Source organism: Pogonomyrmex barbatus, unplaced genomic scaffold (assembly GCF_055798465.1).
Source record: "Pogonomyrmex barbatus isolate J1 unplaced genomic scaffold, ASM5579846v1 scaffold18, whole genome shotgun sequence".
NCBI lineage: Eukaryota > Metazoa > Arthropoda > Insecta > Hymenoptera > Formicidae > Pogonomyrmex > Pogonomyrmex barbatus.
In genome coordinates this window covers 2853607-2873148 of record NW_028297114.1, presented here as the reverse complement: position 1 = coordinate 2873148, position 19542 = coordinate 2853607, and the positions used below count along the sequence as shown (strand labels likewise).

The 19542-nt window shown below is 29.8% G+C and overlaps 1 protein-coding gene across 2 annotated transcripts; it reads right to left on the bottom strand.

Annotated features, from left to right (window-relative positions):
* Positions 1–28: 28 nt before the first annotated feature.
* Positions 29–18794, bottom strand: Sur (Sulfonylurea receptor). Of its 2 annotated transcripts, XM_089074834.1 has the most exons (33): positions 18626–18791; positions 17715–18493; positions 16700–17003; positions 15073–15374; positions 11569–11829; positions 11282–11384; positions 10197–10424; positions 9671–9868; positions 9439–9585; positions 9010–9210; positions 8716–8853; positions 8476–8638; positions 8111–8289; positions 7905–8030; positions 7382–7616; positions 7155–7260; positions 6785–7046; positions 6561–6698; positions 6148–6339; positions 5742–5983; positions 5460–5525; positions 5290–5358; positions 5118–5209; positions 4761–4978; positions 4228–4449; positions 3892–4073; positions 3611–3782; positions 3141–3375; positions 2419–2546; positions 2050–2237; positions 1782–1885; positions 1450–1646; positions 29–874 (listed from the first exon to the last, which is right to left on the bottom strand). In XM_089074834.1, exons 4-33 carry the CDS (start codon positions 15312–15314, stop codon positions 722–724), a joined length of 5187 nt encoding a protein of 1728 aa, XP_088930960.1. In that variant the 5' UTR covers positions 15315–15374; positions 16700–17003; positions 17715–18493; positions 18626–18791; the 3' UTR covers positions 29–721. The 2 variants fall into 2 exon arrangements, 1 of the variants encoding a protein (XP_088930960.1); XR_016138783.1 differs by lacking the exons at positions 29–874; positions 1450–1646; positions 1782–1885; positions 3141–3375 and having other exon boundaries at positions 2098–2237; positions 18626–18794.
* Positions 18795–19542: the final 748 nt, after the last annotated feature.

Here is a 19542-nt window from a genome sequence, read left to right as displayed (position 1 = left end):
CTGCAAAATATGGTAATCGATTAATTAATTTTTATTTTTTTTTTTTTACAAATTTGGATCAATCAAAAATTCACGATTTATCTTAATTAATTTATTAATCACAACTGCAGATACAAGTAACTTCATGGGACAATTGTGTCAATAAAATATGTTTTTTCTTCATATCGTATGTTCACAGCGTATGTTAAGCTTATCGTCACCGTTTCACCAATTTACTCAATCGGAGCCGAAAAGTGCTGATAAGCGAAACAACTCCAGTGCTATCGACAGACCGGCTTCGGTGCCACTAACAGAAAAACGCGCTCACCTTTTCTGCGATGGTAGATACAGCCGACGATGTGGGGATATTGGTTATATATATATATATATATATAATTATTATCGTTTGGCACTCTTATCCGTGCAATATACCGGGCGTTGCGTTTGGGTCTTAGAATAAGGATAAGCCGTGATCTTTCATATATTTATAAATTATAATTTCAAATGTATTGTACTTATGTATGTTATAAAATGAAGACATTGTATAAAAGTAGTAAATTAATCACGCGTGTCAGATTAGTATAAAAAATAAAGCTCCTTATCATGAATTCCTATAACATCTTTAAATTATAAAAAAAAAAAACTTTATATTTCTATTCTAAAGCAGTCTTTCAATTTGTATCTTAAATTGAACTCCGCTGTATCAGTGGAGTTAATTGATACTCCGTCATGATTTTTTTCATCATTGTTTACCGCCTTGCTCAACCGCTTTGATCATCGCGGAGAAGACTCCATTTTGCCTTTGCATTAAATCCGCCGGTGTACCTTCTTCGATGATTTTGCCCTCGTCGAAAACGAGAATGCGATCGCAATCCAATAAAGCCGCCGCGCGATGCTGCATAAAAAATTAGTTTTATTAAAATTTGTTACCTTTATTCTATTCTAACAAGATGAAATTCTTGAGCGTAGAGATTTTAGAAAATATTGAGAAACATTTGTCGCTTCTTTATCGCACTTTTCAATTTCACTTACCTATAATTTTCTTTTTTATAACACTTTTATCTACTACATGAATAATTTCTAAAATTATTAATAAAATTATTAATATCATTTTTATGACACTTTGCTATCTATTACATACATGGGTAATTTCTAGAAATATAATTAAAATTATTTTCAATTTTATCAACAACAAGAAATTTATTAACAACTTAAAACAATTTAATTAATTGTAACTGTATTATCATAATATATCATTTAAATCTTAAATTTAAGAATTTAAGAAACAATATTAAATTTAACAAGTATGCAAATTGAGCATATATTTAATTAATAACTTGTTTAATTCAAAAAACACAGAAAATCGATCAGACTGCGATTAAAATTAGTCGACTCAACATACAGGAAATATCGATCGTTTAATCAAAGTATGTACCCAGTTTACCCAGTTTATAGCATATGCTTACTAACCGCGATAGTGATTACAGTTTTGTCCTCGAAAGCGACAGCAGCGGCTTTTAAGAGTGACTTCTCGGTGGCTATATCGAGCGCACTAGTCGCTTCGTCGAGTACGATGATATTCGATCGTTGAAGAATCGCACGTGCCACGCAAAGCAGCTGCAATTGACCGGCTGAAAAGTTCTCACCGCCTTCTCGTACCTCGAGACCTACGCCAAAGTTAATTTCAATTATCCTAGATTATCATTTTAAATATATTTTATTACTTTATTATCATTTTATGATTTTTAAATATATTTATCATGTTATTTTATATTGGCGTCGCGCATATTATTGTCACATACCCAGTCCCTCGGGATGCGAAGCTATGACGTCCTTGATTTGTGAGAGCTCCAAGGCTCGCCAGATCTCTTGATCCTTATGTTGTGAAAACGGATCTAAATTTTCTCTACGAACAGTGATTAGTTTTAAGCTCAAATATGTAATCCTTGAATGAAGATTTTGTATGCTTTGTGATTGACGATTAGATGCAACACGAATATATTTGTAAACCGCGAGAATCAAAGACTAGACGTTTTGCAGTAATAAGAGATTTGCGATTGTATTGTTTACCTGATTGTGCCGCTAAACATTATTGCATCTTGCGGTATGGCCGATAACCGCGATCGCAATATTTGAAGAGGTACTTTCCGGATGTCAATTCCATCCAGTAAGATGCGTCCTTGACTGATTTCGATCAATCGAAAGAGAGCCATCACAGTCGATGATTTTCCGCTACCAGTTCTTCCACAAATACCTAACTATAAATATTAATAATTGTATAATAAAATGCATATTAAATAAAATAAAAAAATATGCATAATATTAGAAAAACTTAGTAATTATAATGATTATATTTATATTATCACATATACATAATTTTATTTATATAATTGTATATTATTTTAATTATTGTTTTAACTATAGATTATTATTGAATACCTTTTGCTTAGCTGGTATTTTCAACGATAAATCTGTAATTACCGGGTTTCTGTTTACATCGTAGCGCAAACAGACATTTTCGAAAACGATCTCGCCCTTATTCGGCCAATCATTGGCAACTCGTACACCTAAAATCCGACAAATAAAATTAGCGTGTGTATAATAAGAAAGATAATGGAATTAAATATTATTCGATGAGCGAAAAATATTTTTACATCATACGAGACTTAGTACTTTGTATTTTCAATAATACATGAATAAGCGCTAAGCAGTTTCCGGAAGTTGATTCATCGCCAATGCCAGATACTGATCGATATTTAAATATAATTGAGATACTATGTACGATATCGTTTTGATAGATAATGATAATATAAGAAAAGATGAAAGATTATCGCAAATCTTGCGATTATAAATCAACTAATATTTAATAATAGAATTTTCAACAACAAAAATTATCGCTTGTTTATTAGATTTAGTTTGCGCATGTCATAAACTAAAAATTATGTAACATTATAATAGATTAATGATAAATTTCGTTTATGGATATTTATCGGTATTAATACGTTAAGAATCTAAAATGCACTTGTAGTATATTAAATGTTCAGATTTTATCTGCGATGTTTGCTTTGATATTACATATCAAACACAAAACTTTAATAATGATAACATATGAACTTTTTATTCCTAAATTAATGACACTGATTTCAGGCTGAAACAATTACCGTTTTCGTGAAGTTTCTCAGGTAATACGTTTCTATAAGCGCAAATTCGAGCTACGCTCCCCATATACAACTCGATCTCTGCACTAAATTTGATCATCCAATTTAACATCGGTACTAAAAGAGTATAATTGATCGCTAGACCTACTAATCTAGGTGTTACGCGATTTGGATATAATTCCACAGAAAGTAATGCCGTAGAGATGGCTATGACCACGATAACGGCGCCCAAATAATCCTACAATTATTTACAAGACAATGAAAATTAAAATTGTGTCATTAAAATTAAAAACTTTAGATATCCTGTGATTTATGTAACCATATCTATTGTTTATAATAAAGCTACGATAATACAACAAATTTGATAATAATAACGTGAGTAATTTTTGAAGATTAATTATAATTATTAAACAAAAGATCAGCCTTTATGAATTGGCTTAAATTTTATGATGTTTATTATACTTGGTTTTTACCAATGCGATGCCGAACCATCTGCTGCTACTGTTCAGAATGAGAAATGCGTTGGTATTTATGTCGAGACGTTTCATGATCTCCTCCATGAAGCGATTCTCTTGCTTGAATGCCCGCAGTGTTGGAAGTCCAGACAAAGTTTCTGAGAAATGCGCTACTACCGGTCCTCTCGTACTTGAAACATTATGTAATTAGTTATATATTCTAACGAGAAAGTGAACCAATGTATATATAAACAAATTTAACAAAATTTTTATACACGCGAGATCATAATTTTTAATACCTGCCATCTAGACATTGCAATTGCCTAGCGGTCCGCCTGTAGAATTTTTGCAACGCATAATAAGCGCAGCTAATTGGTACAACGGTAATTAAGAACCATGGTGAGGTAATAACATTGATTAGCATTACCGAACCACAGAGTAGTGCAAAAGATGTTAATCTTTTGATTGCCGTAGCCATTTTCTTAAGAAAACACAGAGTAATTTAATTTAAATTTAATTAAAGATAATTTTATATTCGTTAATTAATTATTTTTGACAATATTTGTGTAACATTTAATAATCTCATGATTGCAAAATACAAAAAATATAATTGTAATATCGAAATCTTTATTTACCTTATCTATGACACTCATATCTGTACTGAATCTACTTAGGATTTTCCCAACAAGATTACAATCAAAAAATGAAATGGGTGCGCCAAGAAGTCCGGCGATAGCTTGTTGGTGTAATTTCCGTCTCGCTCTAGCACCTGCCCATTGTCCTGATACATTGTAGAGTATCGATAAAAAAATGGAGGTTACAGATATGATGATATACATCATAGAATAGGACATCGTCTGTAAAAGGATCAAAATTATTCTAAAGAAATTTAAAGAATACATTACATTTTTCTTCGTTGCAAAAACAATTTTCATTAATCATTTTCAATTTTTAAGCATCAATACCAATATCTTTTCGTAATAATAATAACTTTAGTCTTGACTCGATAATATTAGACATAGGATGTGTAATCAATTAATTACTGACTTTCGTTTCGATGCAGATTTGGTAATTCTAATTATGGATCGTTGAGCGATACGTGAGTGCGATATTTTTATCATTGTGAAATTAATCGTAATAATATCCACGTGCATTAATGTCTATTTACGTTCAACGGCGAATGAATCCTTTCCTCCATCCATTCACTCAACCAGAAATCAGTATATACACGAAGGACTTGAAAGATTAATGCTGCTATGACGTAAATTAATTCTGGTATCCATCCAGCTGCTTTTGGATACTCCATCCAAATCATTCTAGTGACCATTCCACTTTTATCGTCAACTTCAAGTTTATCTTGTTCGTTTACATCATCTTCGTTCAAAGCTGAGAGAAAGATTTAGATATCAGAATTGAATATTTTTTATAAATCTTAAGAAAAGAGAAGATGAAAAAGAATTTGTAAATAATTAAATAAACATTTAAAAATATTATTATTAATAATTCTGATAATTATAAAACTAACTTTCTTCTAAGTTGTCCATTTCATCGGTAGTTCGCAATTCCAACGATTGTTTCACTGGAAAATGATGGTACTGATCATGATGCTGAGTAATCCTAAAAAAAAAAAGCGAATGGAATATTTAATTTTCAATTATTCATTTATATTTTTTAAAAATTTATTCTGGTATAATTACTTATTGGGACCTGGCATCAATTGAGACAGAGTATTTTTGTCTTTATTCATTACTATTTCATCCGGATATCTAAAATTTGCATTTTCATACGTTCATACATTATTATTTTCATACATTTTTGATTGTATTTTATCATTATACATTATTTGTAAAAAACAAAAATTTAAAACCTTCCAGAGAATAATTGCTTTAGTACGCTGCTGGGTTGTCCATTATTATAAGTGTTATTTCTTCTTCTATAAAGAAATAAAACAATAGAATATTAAATTTGTTGAATACTAAAAAAATATAAATGTATATTATTTCATATAAATAACCTATTTTGTAATCGCAAAGAAATTTAAATAAAAAGTAATCTGTGAGTAAATATTGACTGACTTGAGTTTTTATCTGAAATGTTCGAAAAAATAAAATAAATTTTTTAAAAATGAAATGAATGTTTCAAAATCTACCTTGATATGCGTCGATTTTCACGAATCACTGGCGTGCTGTTCTGTCGACAAAAAATCGATGCTGGTTGTTTTTGCATTTGAAAACTCGGAAATCTAACGATGTTACTATGCGTTATTGATCCTTTCCTAGCAGTTTCCCATTCTTGTGCTGATATTGAAAAATCCGTGAAAACATGACTCCAATACATTGATCCGGATAAAGCTTCTCGGCGCAGTCTTAAAGGTATGAACGCTGGTGGATTCTAAAACGTTTGCAATAAAATAATGTTAACATGTTATTATTTATATATATTTTTACGATAAAACTATTTCTGTATTGAACTTTATCAGAAATGACATTAATGTATTTGAACTTTTTATTAGTTACTACATGTACATCACGCTCGTCACTAGCGTGGTTTCTCACTTTGTTCAATCCGATCTTGTAGACTAGTTTAATCAAGGACCATCTGTCTTCAGCAGTTTTTTGAAAACGCTTTTCGTCCTCGCGTTGTCTTGAATTCATGATTCGCCATTCTGCTGCTAATTCAGGATCCACGTCTTCGATGCTGGATTTTGTTCCGACCGCGCGAACTCGACAACCATCCATGACAATTACCTTAAAATAACATTGTATGCAACTTCTTATTTTCTTAACTTTTTGTCTTCTTCTAACAGCTATCAATTGTTCTTTTTATTCATTGTTTCTGTAAATTATTCAATGAATAAATAATTCTTAATCTAATAGTGCGTGTAGAATAACAAAGACATATTTCATTTGTGTATTGTGTAATACATATTGAGTCTTTAAAAAAATAGCATAAAGTATAAAAATAAAACCTGATGAGCAGATGATAATAACTCCAGTCTGTGAGTGATCATAATTACTGTCCGACCACTTCTCAGCAAGAGCTTTTTTATACCGTGATCGAAGATCTGTTGACCGACATGTTGATCCAATGCCGACAATGGATCGTCCTGTAAGCAATTTTCAGTTGTATTTGCATATAAATATTTTGTACAGAAAATTGACGTTAAAAATTTAAACTATAAAGGAAACGAACCAAGAGCACAACATCGGTATCACTGTAAAGAGCTCGAGCTATGGCAACCCTTTGCTTCTGTCCGCCACTCAAATTGATTCCTCGTTCGTCTATTCTCGTTAGATCTCGATCGGGAAGTATGTCTATGTCCGGTTGAAGAGCACACGCATATAGCACATTGCGATATCTTCGTGACCGATATGGAGAACCGAAGAGAATATTGTCCTTCAAGGTTGCATTTTGGAGCCATGGTTGTCGCGCCACATAAGCGATCTTCAAACCCCTGAAAAACAACTTATGAAATTTTTAGTCGATAAAGATTTATTATCATCATAATTAGAATCTATCGTTTTATCGTTCGTTTCTTTCTTTTTTTCTTGTTGTATATTACTTGGTCCATGCAACGCTTCCGCTTGTTTTTTGAATCTCTCCTAAGAGCGCCAACAGTAAGGAAGTCTTTCCACTTCCGGTTTTTCCTGTTATTATAGTCAATTGTCCTAGGAATTTAATGTTTTTAATTCATTACATTTAACTAAATGAAAAATGTATTAAATTTTTATATCTATAATATGTTGTTTAATATCTCGAAATTTGTGTCCTATTTTTAACATTATTTACCTCGCGGGAAATTGAGAGCATTAATCATCAATGTATTTTCATCAGATCTCCAGGCGAAAGTACTTGGTGTAACTTTGAGAATAGATTCCGGGATTTCTGTCTCTTTTTCAAATACTGTATCGGTAGAAGAGTCAATTGGCAAATTGAATTCACGCAAAACTTCTCGTGTATCTTCATCATCCTTCATGATATTGCCCAACGATCCGAAAGTTGTAACGTTATTAATTGCTTCTACCTTGAAGAAAATAACATGTCATGTCAACCTGTTATTATTTCTTTGAAACATATATATTTAATAATTTCGTAATTTAAAGCAAAAATTATAATAAAAATTTCGTAAAGCAAAAATTATAATAAAAATTTATAAAGCAGAATTATGACAAATACATGATGAGAGGAGTTAGCCTTGATAATTTTGACCTTTTGTTGTTTCATCACATATATTTCAATATTTTATTTAAAAAATAAAATAACTCACAATAAAGAAAAGAATATAGATAAAGAAAGAATAAAGAAAACTCACATCATTATCGATATATGAATTTGTCTTTGAAAAAATATTTGTCGTCAATTTTCGATTGCTTGGTTCGGGAAGAATATTCATGATCTCCGGAAGCTGAAGATATTCTTCTAGTCTTGTTGTGGAAATCTACAAAAAGAAAGAAAGAATGTCTCAAATTTAAAGAGAATAGGTTTAAGAAGTAGTATCCTAAGAATGTTATTCCTCACCATGGCATTGATGATAATCGGCACTATCACCGGAAAGATGAAGAGCGGCACAGTTAGCTGCGAAAAGAGTGCGAGACTGGCAAAAACGTTTCCCGCATCAAGATTTTGTTCCTCCAACCAGAAGTAAATTCCGAATGTGAAGAGAGTTACCAGAACGGAGAAAACGTGTGTTAAGAAGTCTGCAATATTAATTATTTTACCGATTTTTCTTACCTATATTAAATTTTCTTTTATTAAAAGAATTATAAGAATTATTATTATTATATATTATTATATATAAAAGAAATTATTAGCAAATAAAGTAAGACAAAAATCTAAAATACTTATAATTAATAAATATTGTAATAAAAAGGAAAGTTATTTACTGATGAGCGTCCAGTATATAGAATCCTTTTTCAACAGCTTTAATTCCTGATCTCTAGTTTTGCGTATGCGATTTTCAAATAAATTTTCCCAGGCGTGCAGCTTAATAAATCGTATCCCTTGAAGAATTTCATTAAGTAAACGAAGACGTGCATCGCTCTTTTCCTAAAGAATTGGAAAATTAAAGATCTAAGAATAAGACTCAAAATTTGGGAAACAATGCATATATGTAACTTCCTTACCGCTATGAATTTGGAATTTTCGGACATTCGTTTCCCGAGAAGCAGCTGCATTGGTGTAACGATTAATATGCAACAACTTACTCCGATAATTGCACTCTTACCCAATTTCAAATACAAAAGGAAGATAATGGCAGTAATCTGTTAAACCAATTAAACGGTATTACCAAAATTTATAAAATTATTTTACATAATTTTGTATAATTTGGGAAAAGTTTTTTTTTTCTTAAATATAGCGTTATATAATACGTATTTATCTACGTCTATGTGCATATCTATCTATTTAAATGTCTTTACTTTTAATGGAACGGCCCAGATGTAATGAATAATCCAAAAAAAATTCATTACATTGTACGCATCTTCGGCCATAAGATTTGTCAGAGTTCCAACATCAGTTGTTTGTTGTTGACAATGTTGTTCTTTATCTTTGTTCGATAGCTTTTCTTCCTCGGAGATACTCGAAAAAGATAATCGAAGAGCTTTATCATAAATCAGTGCCTAAACAATTCAATTGTTTATTAATTAATTAAGATTCCATTAGCGTTTGATATTTCGCAAAGTTTTAAACGCATCAAAAATAAAAAAAAGGAACAATTTCTAAATTCAAATTCAATTTATACAATTTCTAAATTTTTAACTCAATATAATTTCTAAATTCAAATTTCTAAATTAGATGCTTCACATATTAAAATCTGGAATCTTGTGTAAAACACAATAATAAAATACCTGAAGAGCTGTTCGCAAACGTATTCCTCCGACACATAGCACATGCGTGGAAGCTTGTTTTAACGTGCTCTGCAAGATTGTGGCAAAGAAAATAATAATCCCCAGAAAATATCCATTTTTCAGAATTTGAGAAAATACCATTGTTCCCTAAAAGATTATAAATTTAGATAATTAAAGTATATTTGAAAACGAAATTCAAATGAATTTGAAGAATAACAAAGAGAGGAAATACCTTCGAGGGAATATTTTCATATGTTACATTTCTGTTCTGAAGATTTGATGCATAATTAATAATCATTGGAATCGTCATCGGACCTACTAAAGTCATGGCATCACCAAATAACTTCAAGATGCTACCCGCCAGAAAAGTCAACCATATACGTTTCCAGAAACATTTCCATAAAGATAATTTTTGTCCACGGCATCGCAGCTAGAAATTTAATTAAGCGTGATTCAAGCTATAAATATATATATAGAACATAATACAAAAATAAACTGCGTGGGACATAATTTAAATAATACTACTGAAACTAAAATTTGCCAAAAATTTAATTAATCTTCAGAATTATATACAATAATGAGAGATAATATATGACAATTTTATAACACTAAATGTAATAATAATAATAATAATAATAATAATAATATATTTTAATTACTTTTGGATTGCTCAAATTATATTACTGAGAGCTCATTGTTGCAAACGGAATTAATTTTTGTGAAATCTTTCTCGAGAGAAGGAGACGTAAAATGGCTACCTTCTCGGTCTCGTAAATATCGCGAAAACGTTTGAACTGATTCCTCGTGGTCTCTTCGTCTGGAAGTTGTCCAAGATCATGGAGTTCGAGCGGCATCTGGTAACCGTGTAACAGCAGGTCAGTTACCCAGTGGAAGGTGATCCTGCTGAGGAACGGCGAGGTGGAGAACACGTAGGAGTTCCGCGCGCTATCAGGACTCTGAACGGTGTACCGCCTGCTCCTTTGCATCTAATGACCGAAGCCGAAATATCATCATCGCGAATATATTTGCAGTGAGAAAACAGGCTGAAGTGCCGGACGACGCGATGTTTATATATTCGATATTCTACGCTGGGAAAAGACAGGAGTAAAACGTTGCAGGTGCTATTTGCTTTTATCGAGTTGAGGAAGTCGTAAATGCAAACGGGGTGGGTAAGATTTTAATGCATTCCTGTGAGATGGAAGAATCGTCGAATGTTTGCAAATGCTCTGCCATAAGTTGTGAGAATGCGCATTTCGAAAGATTATTTATCAACTCGAAAGAAATGGGGAAAAAGAAAGTAAAATGTTTTCCTCTGGAAGAAAGGATAAAAATAAGATTAAATTATATTATAATTTTTCAATTTGAAACATTTCTTTATCAAAATTTTCTCTTAGAAAATTCTGTTTTTTTTTCTTTTTTTAGTTCAGACCGCACGATGACAATTTTATTTTTTTTTTCAAATCTAAGAACTTCTAACTTTTAACTTCTTGGAATTTGAGACAAAACAACGAGTTTTATTTCTTCTATTTTATTAGCTTCTAATTGCATTAATGTCGATTAAAATAATATAATAATAATAAATTAATTAATAAATTAGGTAAAAATATTACTTTGGCTTCTATTCTATTGTAAAACATACTCTATGAAATGTTAATTATTAATTTTCTATAAATATCAATTTTATCTTTTAAAGACTTGAGGATTTTTTATAGAGTATTTTAACAAAATTATTTACAAAAAATTTATTTCGCATTTAAAAATCTAACATCATTGTGCACAAGTTTAAAAGTAAATCGCAAATTTTAATTTAAAGAGCTGTTTAAATTAAATAATACAGACTTACCATACGATAAAGAGTATAAGAATCAATAAAAGCTAACAATCCGCAGCAAGCAGCCGTGATTCCTGTTGTCGTAACGCGAACAGATTGAATGGATAAACCAAGTCTAAAATAATAACATTTTAACGAAAAAACTTGATACAAATATATTTAATTTGATGATTAATTAGTGATGTTTTATAAATAAGATTGTTTTAGTGAATTCTCACAAAATGACACGTTAAACGCAAAAAACCAAGGCTAAGATTATATTTATATTAATAATTGTTGGTAATTATCAATAGAGATACCTGCATAAGTATAAAAACTTCCACGCTCGTGAAAGACCGATTATTGCAAATCCCCCTGCCGACACGGCAGTACCAAAACCGTCCCTGATTTCGGTTTCGCGATGTAATATCCAACAAGATAGTATAGCAATCATCGTTAAAATCGACGATAATGAGATCGATGTCAGCATAGATTCACACAGTTCCAAAGAAAGAATCAACAGTAATAGTATACAAAGTAAAGTCCTACTGACGTGAAGCGGCAACAGCGACTTAGAAAAACTATAATAAAAATGTCTATGTTATACTCATATTAATTATATCTGTTTTATATAAATATTTATTAAATACAAAGATTGATTTTTTACTGTGCAATTGTTATTTAAATAATTATATAATAAATGTATGTGTGATTTTAAGTACAAAATCATAAGTTAGCAACTTCTTGAATGTTATTTAATAAAGACTTATATATAGGCAAAATTCAAGGTAAAATAATAAAGTGAACAGTCTTTATTCGAAAAACAAAAATTTTCTTTCAATATTCTTTTCCAAACAGGAAGTAAAAATTTTCTTTTTGTTTGAAATATTAACAAGATAAAATCGCAATTTAATTTTAATTAATCATTTTAATAGGCACACACACACAAATTTTTAATTTTTTATGTATATTCTCATTATGATTCTTACCTGAAAAGTTTCATATTGTATTATATAATTAATTAAATTCCCGCATGCATATCAATTATAATATAGAATTAATTTCATATAAATTGATAACGATTGCTCAAATGCTTCAATGAAAAACTCAAGAAACATTGAAATATTTCGTTATAAACATTTTGTAATCTCGTCAGGTATGCAGACGTATTCAACAGGTAAAAATAAGATGATTAGAGTTTGGGTTTGTATGCATCTTAATGAACCTAAGTGGCCTCTGAGTCATTTCGCGTAATTTCTCGAGTCTATCGTTATGTCGCGGTGCCATTGATGTCAACGATATCATTTCATTCTATGTTTGCACAGGTATTTTTGTTAAATATAAATTAAATATTAAAAAACTGGAGAATATTAGAAGAATGCATATTGTAAAATAATATTTATATTTATAAGCCTACTTTGTGGCTTAATGAAATAAAAAATTATAGCTCGTGTATTCCATATTCGTCTACTTTTATTTTCATTAAAAAAACATGTAAAGATGATTCATTGAGAATTTTATTGATATATTGAAGGTTCTATTTATGTAGTCTATTATTAATTCCGTGATAATGACCGAAGCAGTGTGTGTACGTGAAGTTAGTTAATTTATAGACGACTGAAATCGCAACTTCGAAACAAGTTTTCTTCTGAGTTCGATAGCGAAGTAGAAGAAAGCAATACATTGTATAATTACTAAATTACTCTTCTTGCAATCTGCTGCGCGGGCCATGTTCTTGCAAAGTTACAAGTAACAAAGTAAACGGTGAAAGTCCCGTATGTTGTGTCTGACGTTACCCAGCATATTCTTGTTGTGCCTTCTTTGGGAAAACGGTGATTCGCTTAAGATGTAAATACGTGAACATTCCGTAAAACAATGAAGGAAATAAAAAAAAAAAATGTAAATACTAACGATGAATACAACTTGCTAATGTAAGGGATTTATTAAATTTAAGGAGATCATAATTAAATTCCTTTAAATTAAAACTTCTTATATATAAAAAATAAAATGATAATTTAAAATTTTTTATTAAAAATTACGCAAAGATTTTAACAATTAAAATAAAAGAATTAAACGTAACAGAAGTTTAACATAATTTAACATACAGAAGTTTAGAATTATGTTTTATGTTATATTTTAGGATATTAAAATATAAGAAAAAAATTTATGAGGGAAAGAGAGAAATACATTTTTCTATTAGTCAATGTGCTTATAATCTTCGAATGACGATCTTCGATGACGCGAATTGATGATCATGTGTATAAGAAAATATACATTTACTCTGGGAGAGAAAAAGATCCAAGTTACAACCTGTTATAAATTATTCCAGTAATTAATACGAGGCGCCTCTTTCATGCACGAGTGCATTCCGGCATTCCGTTTCATTAATTGCCCGCGCGTAATGAAAAGTCTCTTGGTGTCGATAAAGTACGTCGATCACGATTAACGGGATTGCTTCATTTCCGCGACAAAAATTTTACACGTCCCAGGAACACGCTTGCTGTTATCGCTTATACAATATAGTGCTTACGTGTAAAGTAATTGCTGAGTAAGACCTGGCGGCGAGACTTAATAATTGCTCTGTGTATGTATACCGAACATTGAACTATGATATTACACAGTAAACATAATCAATATTATAGCGAAAGTTTATTTGTATGTTTATTATAAATCAAGATAATTTATCTTTAAACAGCAATCTTCAAGTAATATCAGTTAACAAATTCCTTTATAGTTTTTAAAATATAAAAAAAGATTTTCTTACTGTTGAAACATCTTAAATAAAACAAAATTTCATTTTTCTAGTCACTTAATTACATTTATTAAAATATTTTTAATAATAAATATATTGATATATGTAAGTTCAAAATTTGCAATAAATGTGTGCTCGTATCACGTAATTAATTAAAGGAATTTCGAGCAAAGACGATATTGAGACACACCATTTATGAAAATACCAGAGAATTAAGCGATTCGTAGTCAGTTGCTTCTGAGAAACGTGAAGCTGCATTGCTATGTGGTGTGTAGAAAAATAATCAATGTTTTTTCGAGAAACGCTCCATTAATTATCATCAACACATTTCGTAAAAGAATAACTGGAAAACTGAACGTTTTAACGAATAAAATTCTGTCAGCTTTTATTATTTACCATTGCAACCTAATTATTATAGAATATAATATGTATAATATATGTATAATATATAAATAGAATTATTAAATTACCACTTCTGACTTTCTGATGACTACATATAATTATTGACCTTTGTACAATAAGGGGAATAATATTAGTTACTTGGAATTGTTATATATAATTATTCTAGGAGTAACGTGGAAAAATGATAAATACTTTGTGTGCCTTGAATATTGAATTAAGGATGACGCACAATTACTGGCGGCTTATGGCATCAAGTGGAGCAAATTCCTTGACAGAAACATAACCCTCGCTTGAATCATGGGGCATCCCCAAGGGAATAAAGCATTTTTCGTTTAATTAAAATTTATATTGATTAAATCCCTGTGATCCCGAAAAGTTTTATATCTCATTGAATATTTGTGTGATTAATTAAAATACAACGTTACACGAAAGCATGTGTGTAATCAATAATTCATATCTCATATGAGTTTTTCAATGTTGTAAAATAATATCTCTATTAATTTAATTAATCGCATAAAATAATTATTTTTTATAAATTACAAATAAAGTTTAATATTTAGAATATGAATTTTCGTGCTTATGTTTATACTTATATATAGTGTAAACTTAACTAAAATTATTACAATTATTAAAAATTGATTTAAATATGATATTTTTTTCTTCAACTTACTTGCGATTCACGCTGCATTTGTACTTGAAAATTAAAATTATGGCAACGAGTGCGGTGAAAATAGCGACAGAGACGTTTATCAATTCGATGAAACATTCGGCCGGCGAATATAGATTCTTTTCCGGTATCTGAAATATTGTGCCATTCTCGGCTTGCCAAGACCAAATGATTTGTTTTGTGAGTCTTGGAAGTGTATGTAGAAACTTGTGTTGTTTGCAAAAATCCATATTAACCATGTGCATGCAGAGCTTTTAATAACTTTCATACGAATTTTTATCTGTGACACATTAATTGTTGTACATCTAGAAGAAGAAGTCATACATTTTTATCAATTGGATGATAAAAAAAGTTTTTATAATGGTAATATACAATAATTATAATAAGTTAATTATTTATTATAAAAGTAATAGAAAATAAATATTTCTAAAATGTCTACTATGAAAAGGAGTGCATATCAAATTTATATAAATGAAGATAAATTATTATTATTTAATATTTGTAAATTTGAATAAATTAATGAACTATTAATCGTATCATTGGATTTTTCAAAATTATTTTTTTTATGTTATATCGAAATAGAATTTTCAAAATCTTTCGACGAATTAGATCTGTCTTACGTTTAGGAATTTCCGCACTCTTCGTGGATTATTTTTGTCGAACGCTTTGTGATTTCTAAAAATATACCAAAGTGTTGAATAACTTTCAACATTCGATAACGCGAGCACGTGTGCTAATAATTACACAAAACTTCATTATTCATGCGTAGTAATTTCGGAAGGTCAAAGATGAAATCAATAAAATAATAAAATTAAAATTTAAAACGATGTGCGCGTGAAATAAGTTCGCAGTAAGATGGGATTATGTTTTATTCGCAATTTTTGTGTTTATAAAATCTAGGTAAAAAAGAATTATAAGACGCAAATAATGTTCTATTTTTAGAAGAATAGTTTCTGTTAATGATATTATAAAATAAAATTAAATTAATAAAAACAATACTTTTAGATCTTGTAATGATTTGAAATTAATATATATATTATATCTTATTTATATGTCGAATTTCTTACTCTCAACATTGTCTAATATGTATATTTAATAAATGAAAATTTCTTAATAAAATTCCGCAAAAAAGCAAGATTAAACAATTAATTAAATTTGATAAAAACTTTCTTAAAATTACGTTAACTTTTACTTCTTATATTAATTTATATGTGTTTTTATTTAATTGTAAATATTTATGTGTAATGACAATGCATCCACAAATAACATTATTTTTTGTTTATATATTTAATTATCATATAAAACATAATGACATAGATTGTATTTTGAAAATTTACGATAAACATCATATTAACATTTTTATTACTTTACTTATATTTTTTTAAATAATATAAATAAAATAATAACATTTTAATTTATTTATGCTAATTAAAAAAAAATAATACAAATCATTTTAAATTTGATTTAATTCTAGTTGATTAAAAAACAAAACGCGATAAGAAATATTCATTACAAATTACGCAAAATAATAAAAAGGAAATAACTTGTTAATTTCTCGTGATTCAGTTTTCAGATCTTAATTTTAAGTATCTTATTTCTAGTAGATTGGTTTGTTTATTAGATATCTTACCTGTTGATTAGATTAATGCCATTTTTCTAATTTACAATTTGTTTGATCAATTGTGCTGATAACTATATTTACAAATGCGGATAACGTTAATGCGATTTGCAGATGCGACGATTTGTTTCCTCAAATTAATGCAGAAAATCGAAATGCTTTATTTTCGTTTTACACTTGCAATTGCGCATGCCGCACATGGTACCGACAAGAGACACAGAAGCCACACGTCCTCCCTCGCCAATGGTTCACGCTCTACTGAGATGAGAACCGAACAGAATGCCGATGGTAATTCCATGTGTACGGTGAATCATTACTGAAAAAGAGGAACCCATGAACACAATAATAATATAGAAACCGGTATAATTTTGTTGAGCTGAAATTTGGAATAAGACATGCGAAATTCTCGCGCAAGTGAATGCAATTTTTGTTACATGCATCATTTTAAGTTTCTCTTTCCTGCTCTTTACGCTGAATTCAAAAATATACAAACGATATTAAACATAGAACTCAAATATTATTTGGCTAATTGCCAGATACTGAAAAGGAACTTTTTTTTCGAAGTGGAACAAAACATTATATTTTGTAGTAAGGCGATAATATAAACTATAAAATATATTCTAACTATACATATAACTCTAAATATATTCTAATATATACTAATTATAAAATATATTCTTAGCAAATGTAGCCGGATAATTAAATAAAATTGTATGTCAACTTTTTCTTTCAAAAATTTTACGCGATATACAGAAAGTTTAGGAAAATCTAAACGTAGCATGTTAAATGTTGCTAGAAATATTTAAATAATATTATTGTTTTACAAACAATATAAAAAATTGAAAAATATATGAAAATAATAAATTGATCAAAGATAAGAATAATTAAAAATAAAAATACATATAATAAATATGTCTATAAATATAATTTTACAGATATAAATTTAATATAGATAATAATTTAATGTCTAACTAATCATTCTCTCCCCTTGATTTATGAAAATGAATATGCGTAAAGAAGAATTTACCTGTTTTTGGCATTGAAAATTGAATTCGCGAAAATACGCTGATTTTTCGTCAGAAAACAAACTAAGCAGTCATGCGTCTTTACTGAACGTTTGATATCTCAGAAAGCAACATGATATCTGTAATTTTCCTATAATGAGACCAGTCACGGGAATTGCACTCTATTAATCTATAGCTATATCTATAGCTCTATTAATCTATAGATATATCTATAGCTATTTTAGCAAATGACCTTAGTCATAGCTTAATTTTATCGACTTTTATTGAAATTATATCAACTTAACTTTATTAGAAGGGAGCTTCTGTTTACATCTCAATCAATAATTCCTTCGTCACAAGAAACTCAAATTTTTCATTTTCGATTTTACTTTTTATTGACAAGATGAGACACTCTTAATAGCAAAAGAATTAGATTATTATAAATTAAATAACTGAATATGCAACTTTATCGGATAATTTTTGTATGTCGCAATGGCATTTCGTTATGCACCATTTTGAAACACAGCATGCTTTATTTGCTTATCTAGCGATTAATTAATAATGTATGGTAATTTTCTGTCTCGCCATTCATAATAAATTACGTTTTCCAGTAAATATATCGAACGTAATAAGAATTATCGGTCGTCTCTATCGCGTCTTCCAAAAAGTATACTCCGGAATAACCAGTTCATGGCGTGCATAACTATCCTCTTAACATCCCGTTTCTGCAGAATAATATATTGCCTGCATTAACTTAGTTTATGTATTATTTGCATCCCCTGTAGTTTGCAGAAACGGAGATCTGCAAAATACATTATATAAATAAATTGAAAATTAATTTCACTTTTAAATAAAGTATGTTAAAACAATATTCGAATGTATCGAGGTTTATTGTTGTCTCATTTCCGCGATGACGATTGGGTTTATCGCTTACTTTATGAGCGGCTACTACTGTTAAAATAGCATATTATGCAACATTATGTCTCTCGTCCAGATGGATATATATATATGTAGTAACGTGCTGGATATATGTTTCCGCTGCATTATCCTCAACAAACCATTTTAAAGGTTAAAAAGCTCTCGTCTTGCGCCCCCTATAAGGTTGCCATATTAAAACTTTCAAAACTAGGACTTTCAAAACTAGGACTTACAAAACCAAAAACCCCGGACATTTCGATTGCAAATATAACGATTTATGTAGCATTTAATGTTGAGTTATCAAAAGACGCGTTATAGTCAGCCTCGTGTCAGTCAGATATTATTTGTAATATTGTATCGAATATTTCATTTTAAATACGTACATTGTTGCTGTCGCAACCTTGAGCATTGTTTACACGCCGTGGCTGCGCGCGCCGCGTGTATACACAGCACGTGTTGTATTTACGAGCTCTCCGCGTGCTATCATTCTTTAAACGGCATTTGTACGAACGGGGTAGCAGCGCGCGGGTCACTCCGCATTTCCCCGCGTTTCTCCGTCCCGGTGAACAGAATAGGAAGAAATTTTAAAGATATCTTAAAGTTATCTTATGCGTCAATTTTAGACATTCTGCTCATATTACTTCGTATTTCTTCGCATTTTCAAATAAATGATAAATCTATATCTCATGAAGTAGTTTACAAACTTATATCTTACGAAGTACGATGTTTGCTACATCTTATGAACATAATAATGCTTATATATAAATGCTTATTAACTGACATGATTAACAATGCGATTTTTTGTAAGCGTACCGAAACGACGATTTTTTTTTTAACAAACTATGTATATACACATTTCGTGCGACTTATTTCACTTCGCGCGCGCTATTTATTTTTTTAACTAACATCTCACATAAGTACCAATATTAACAT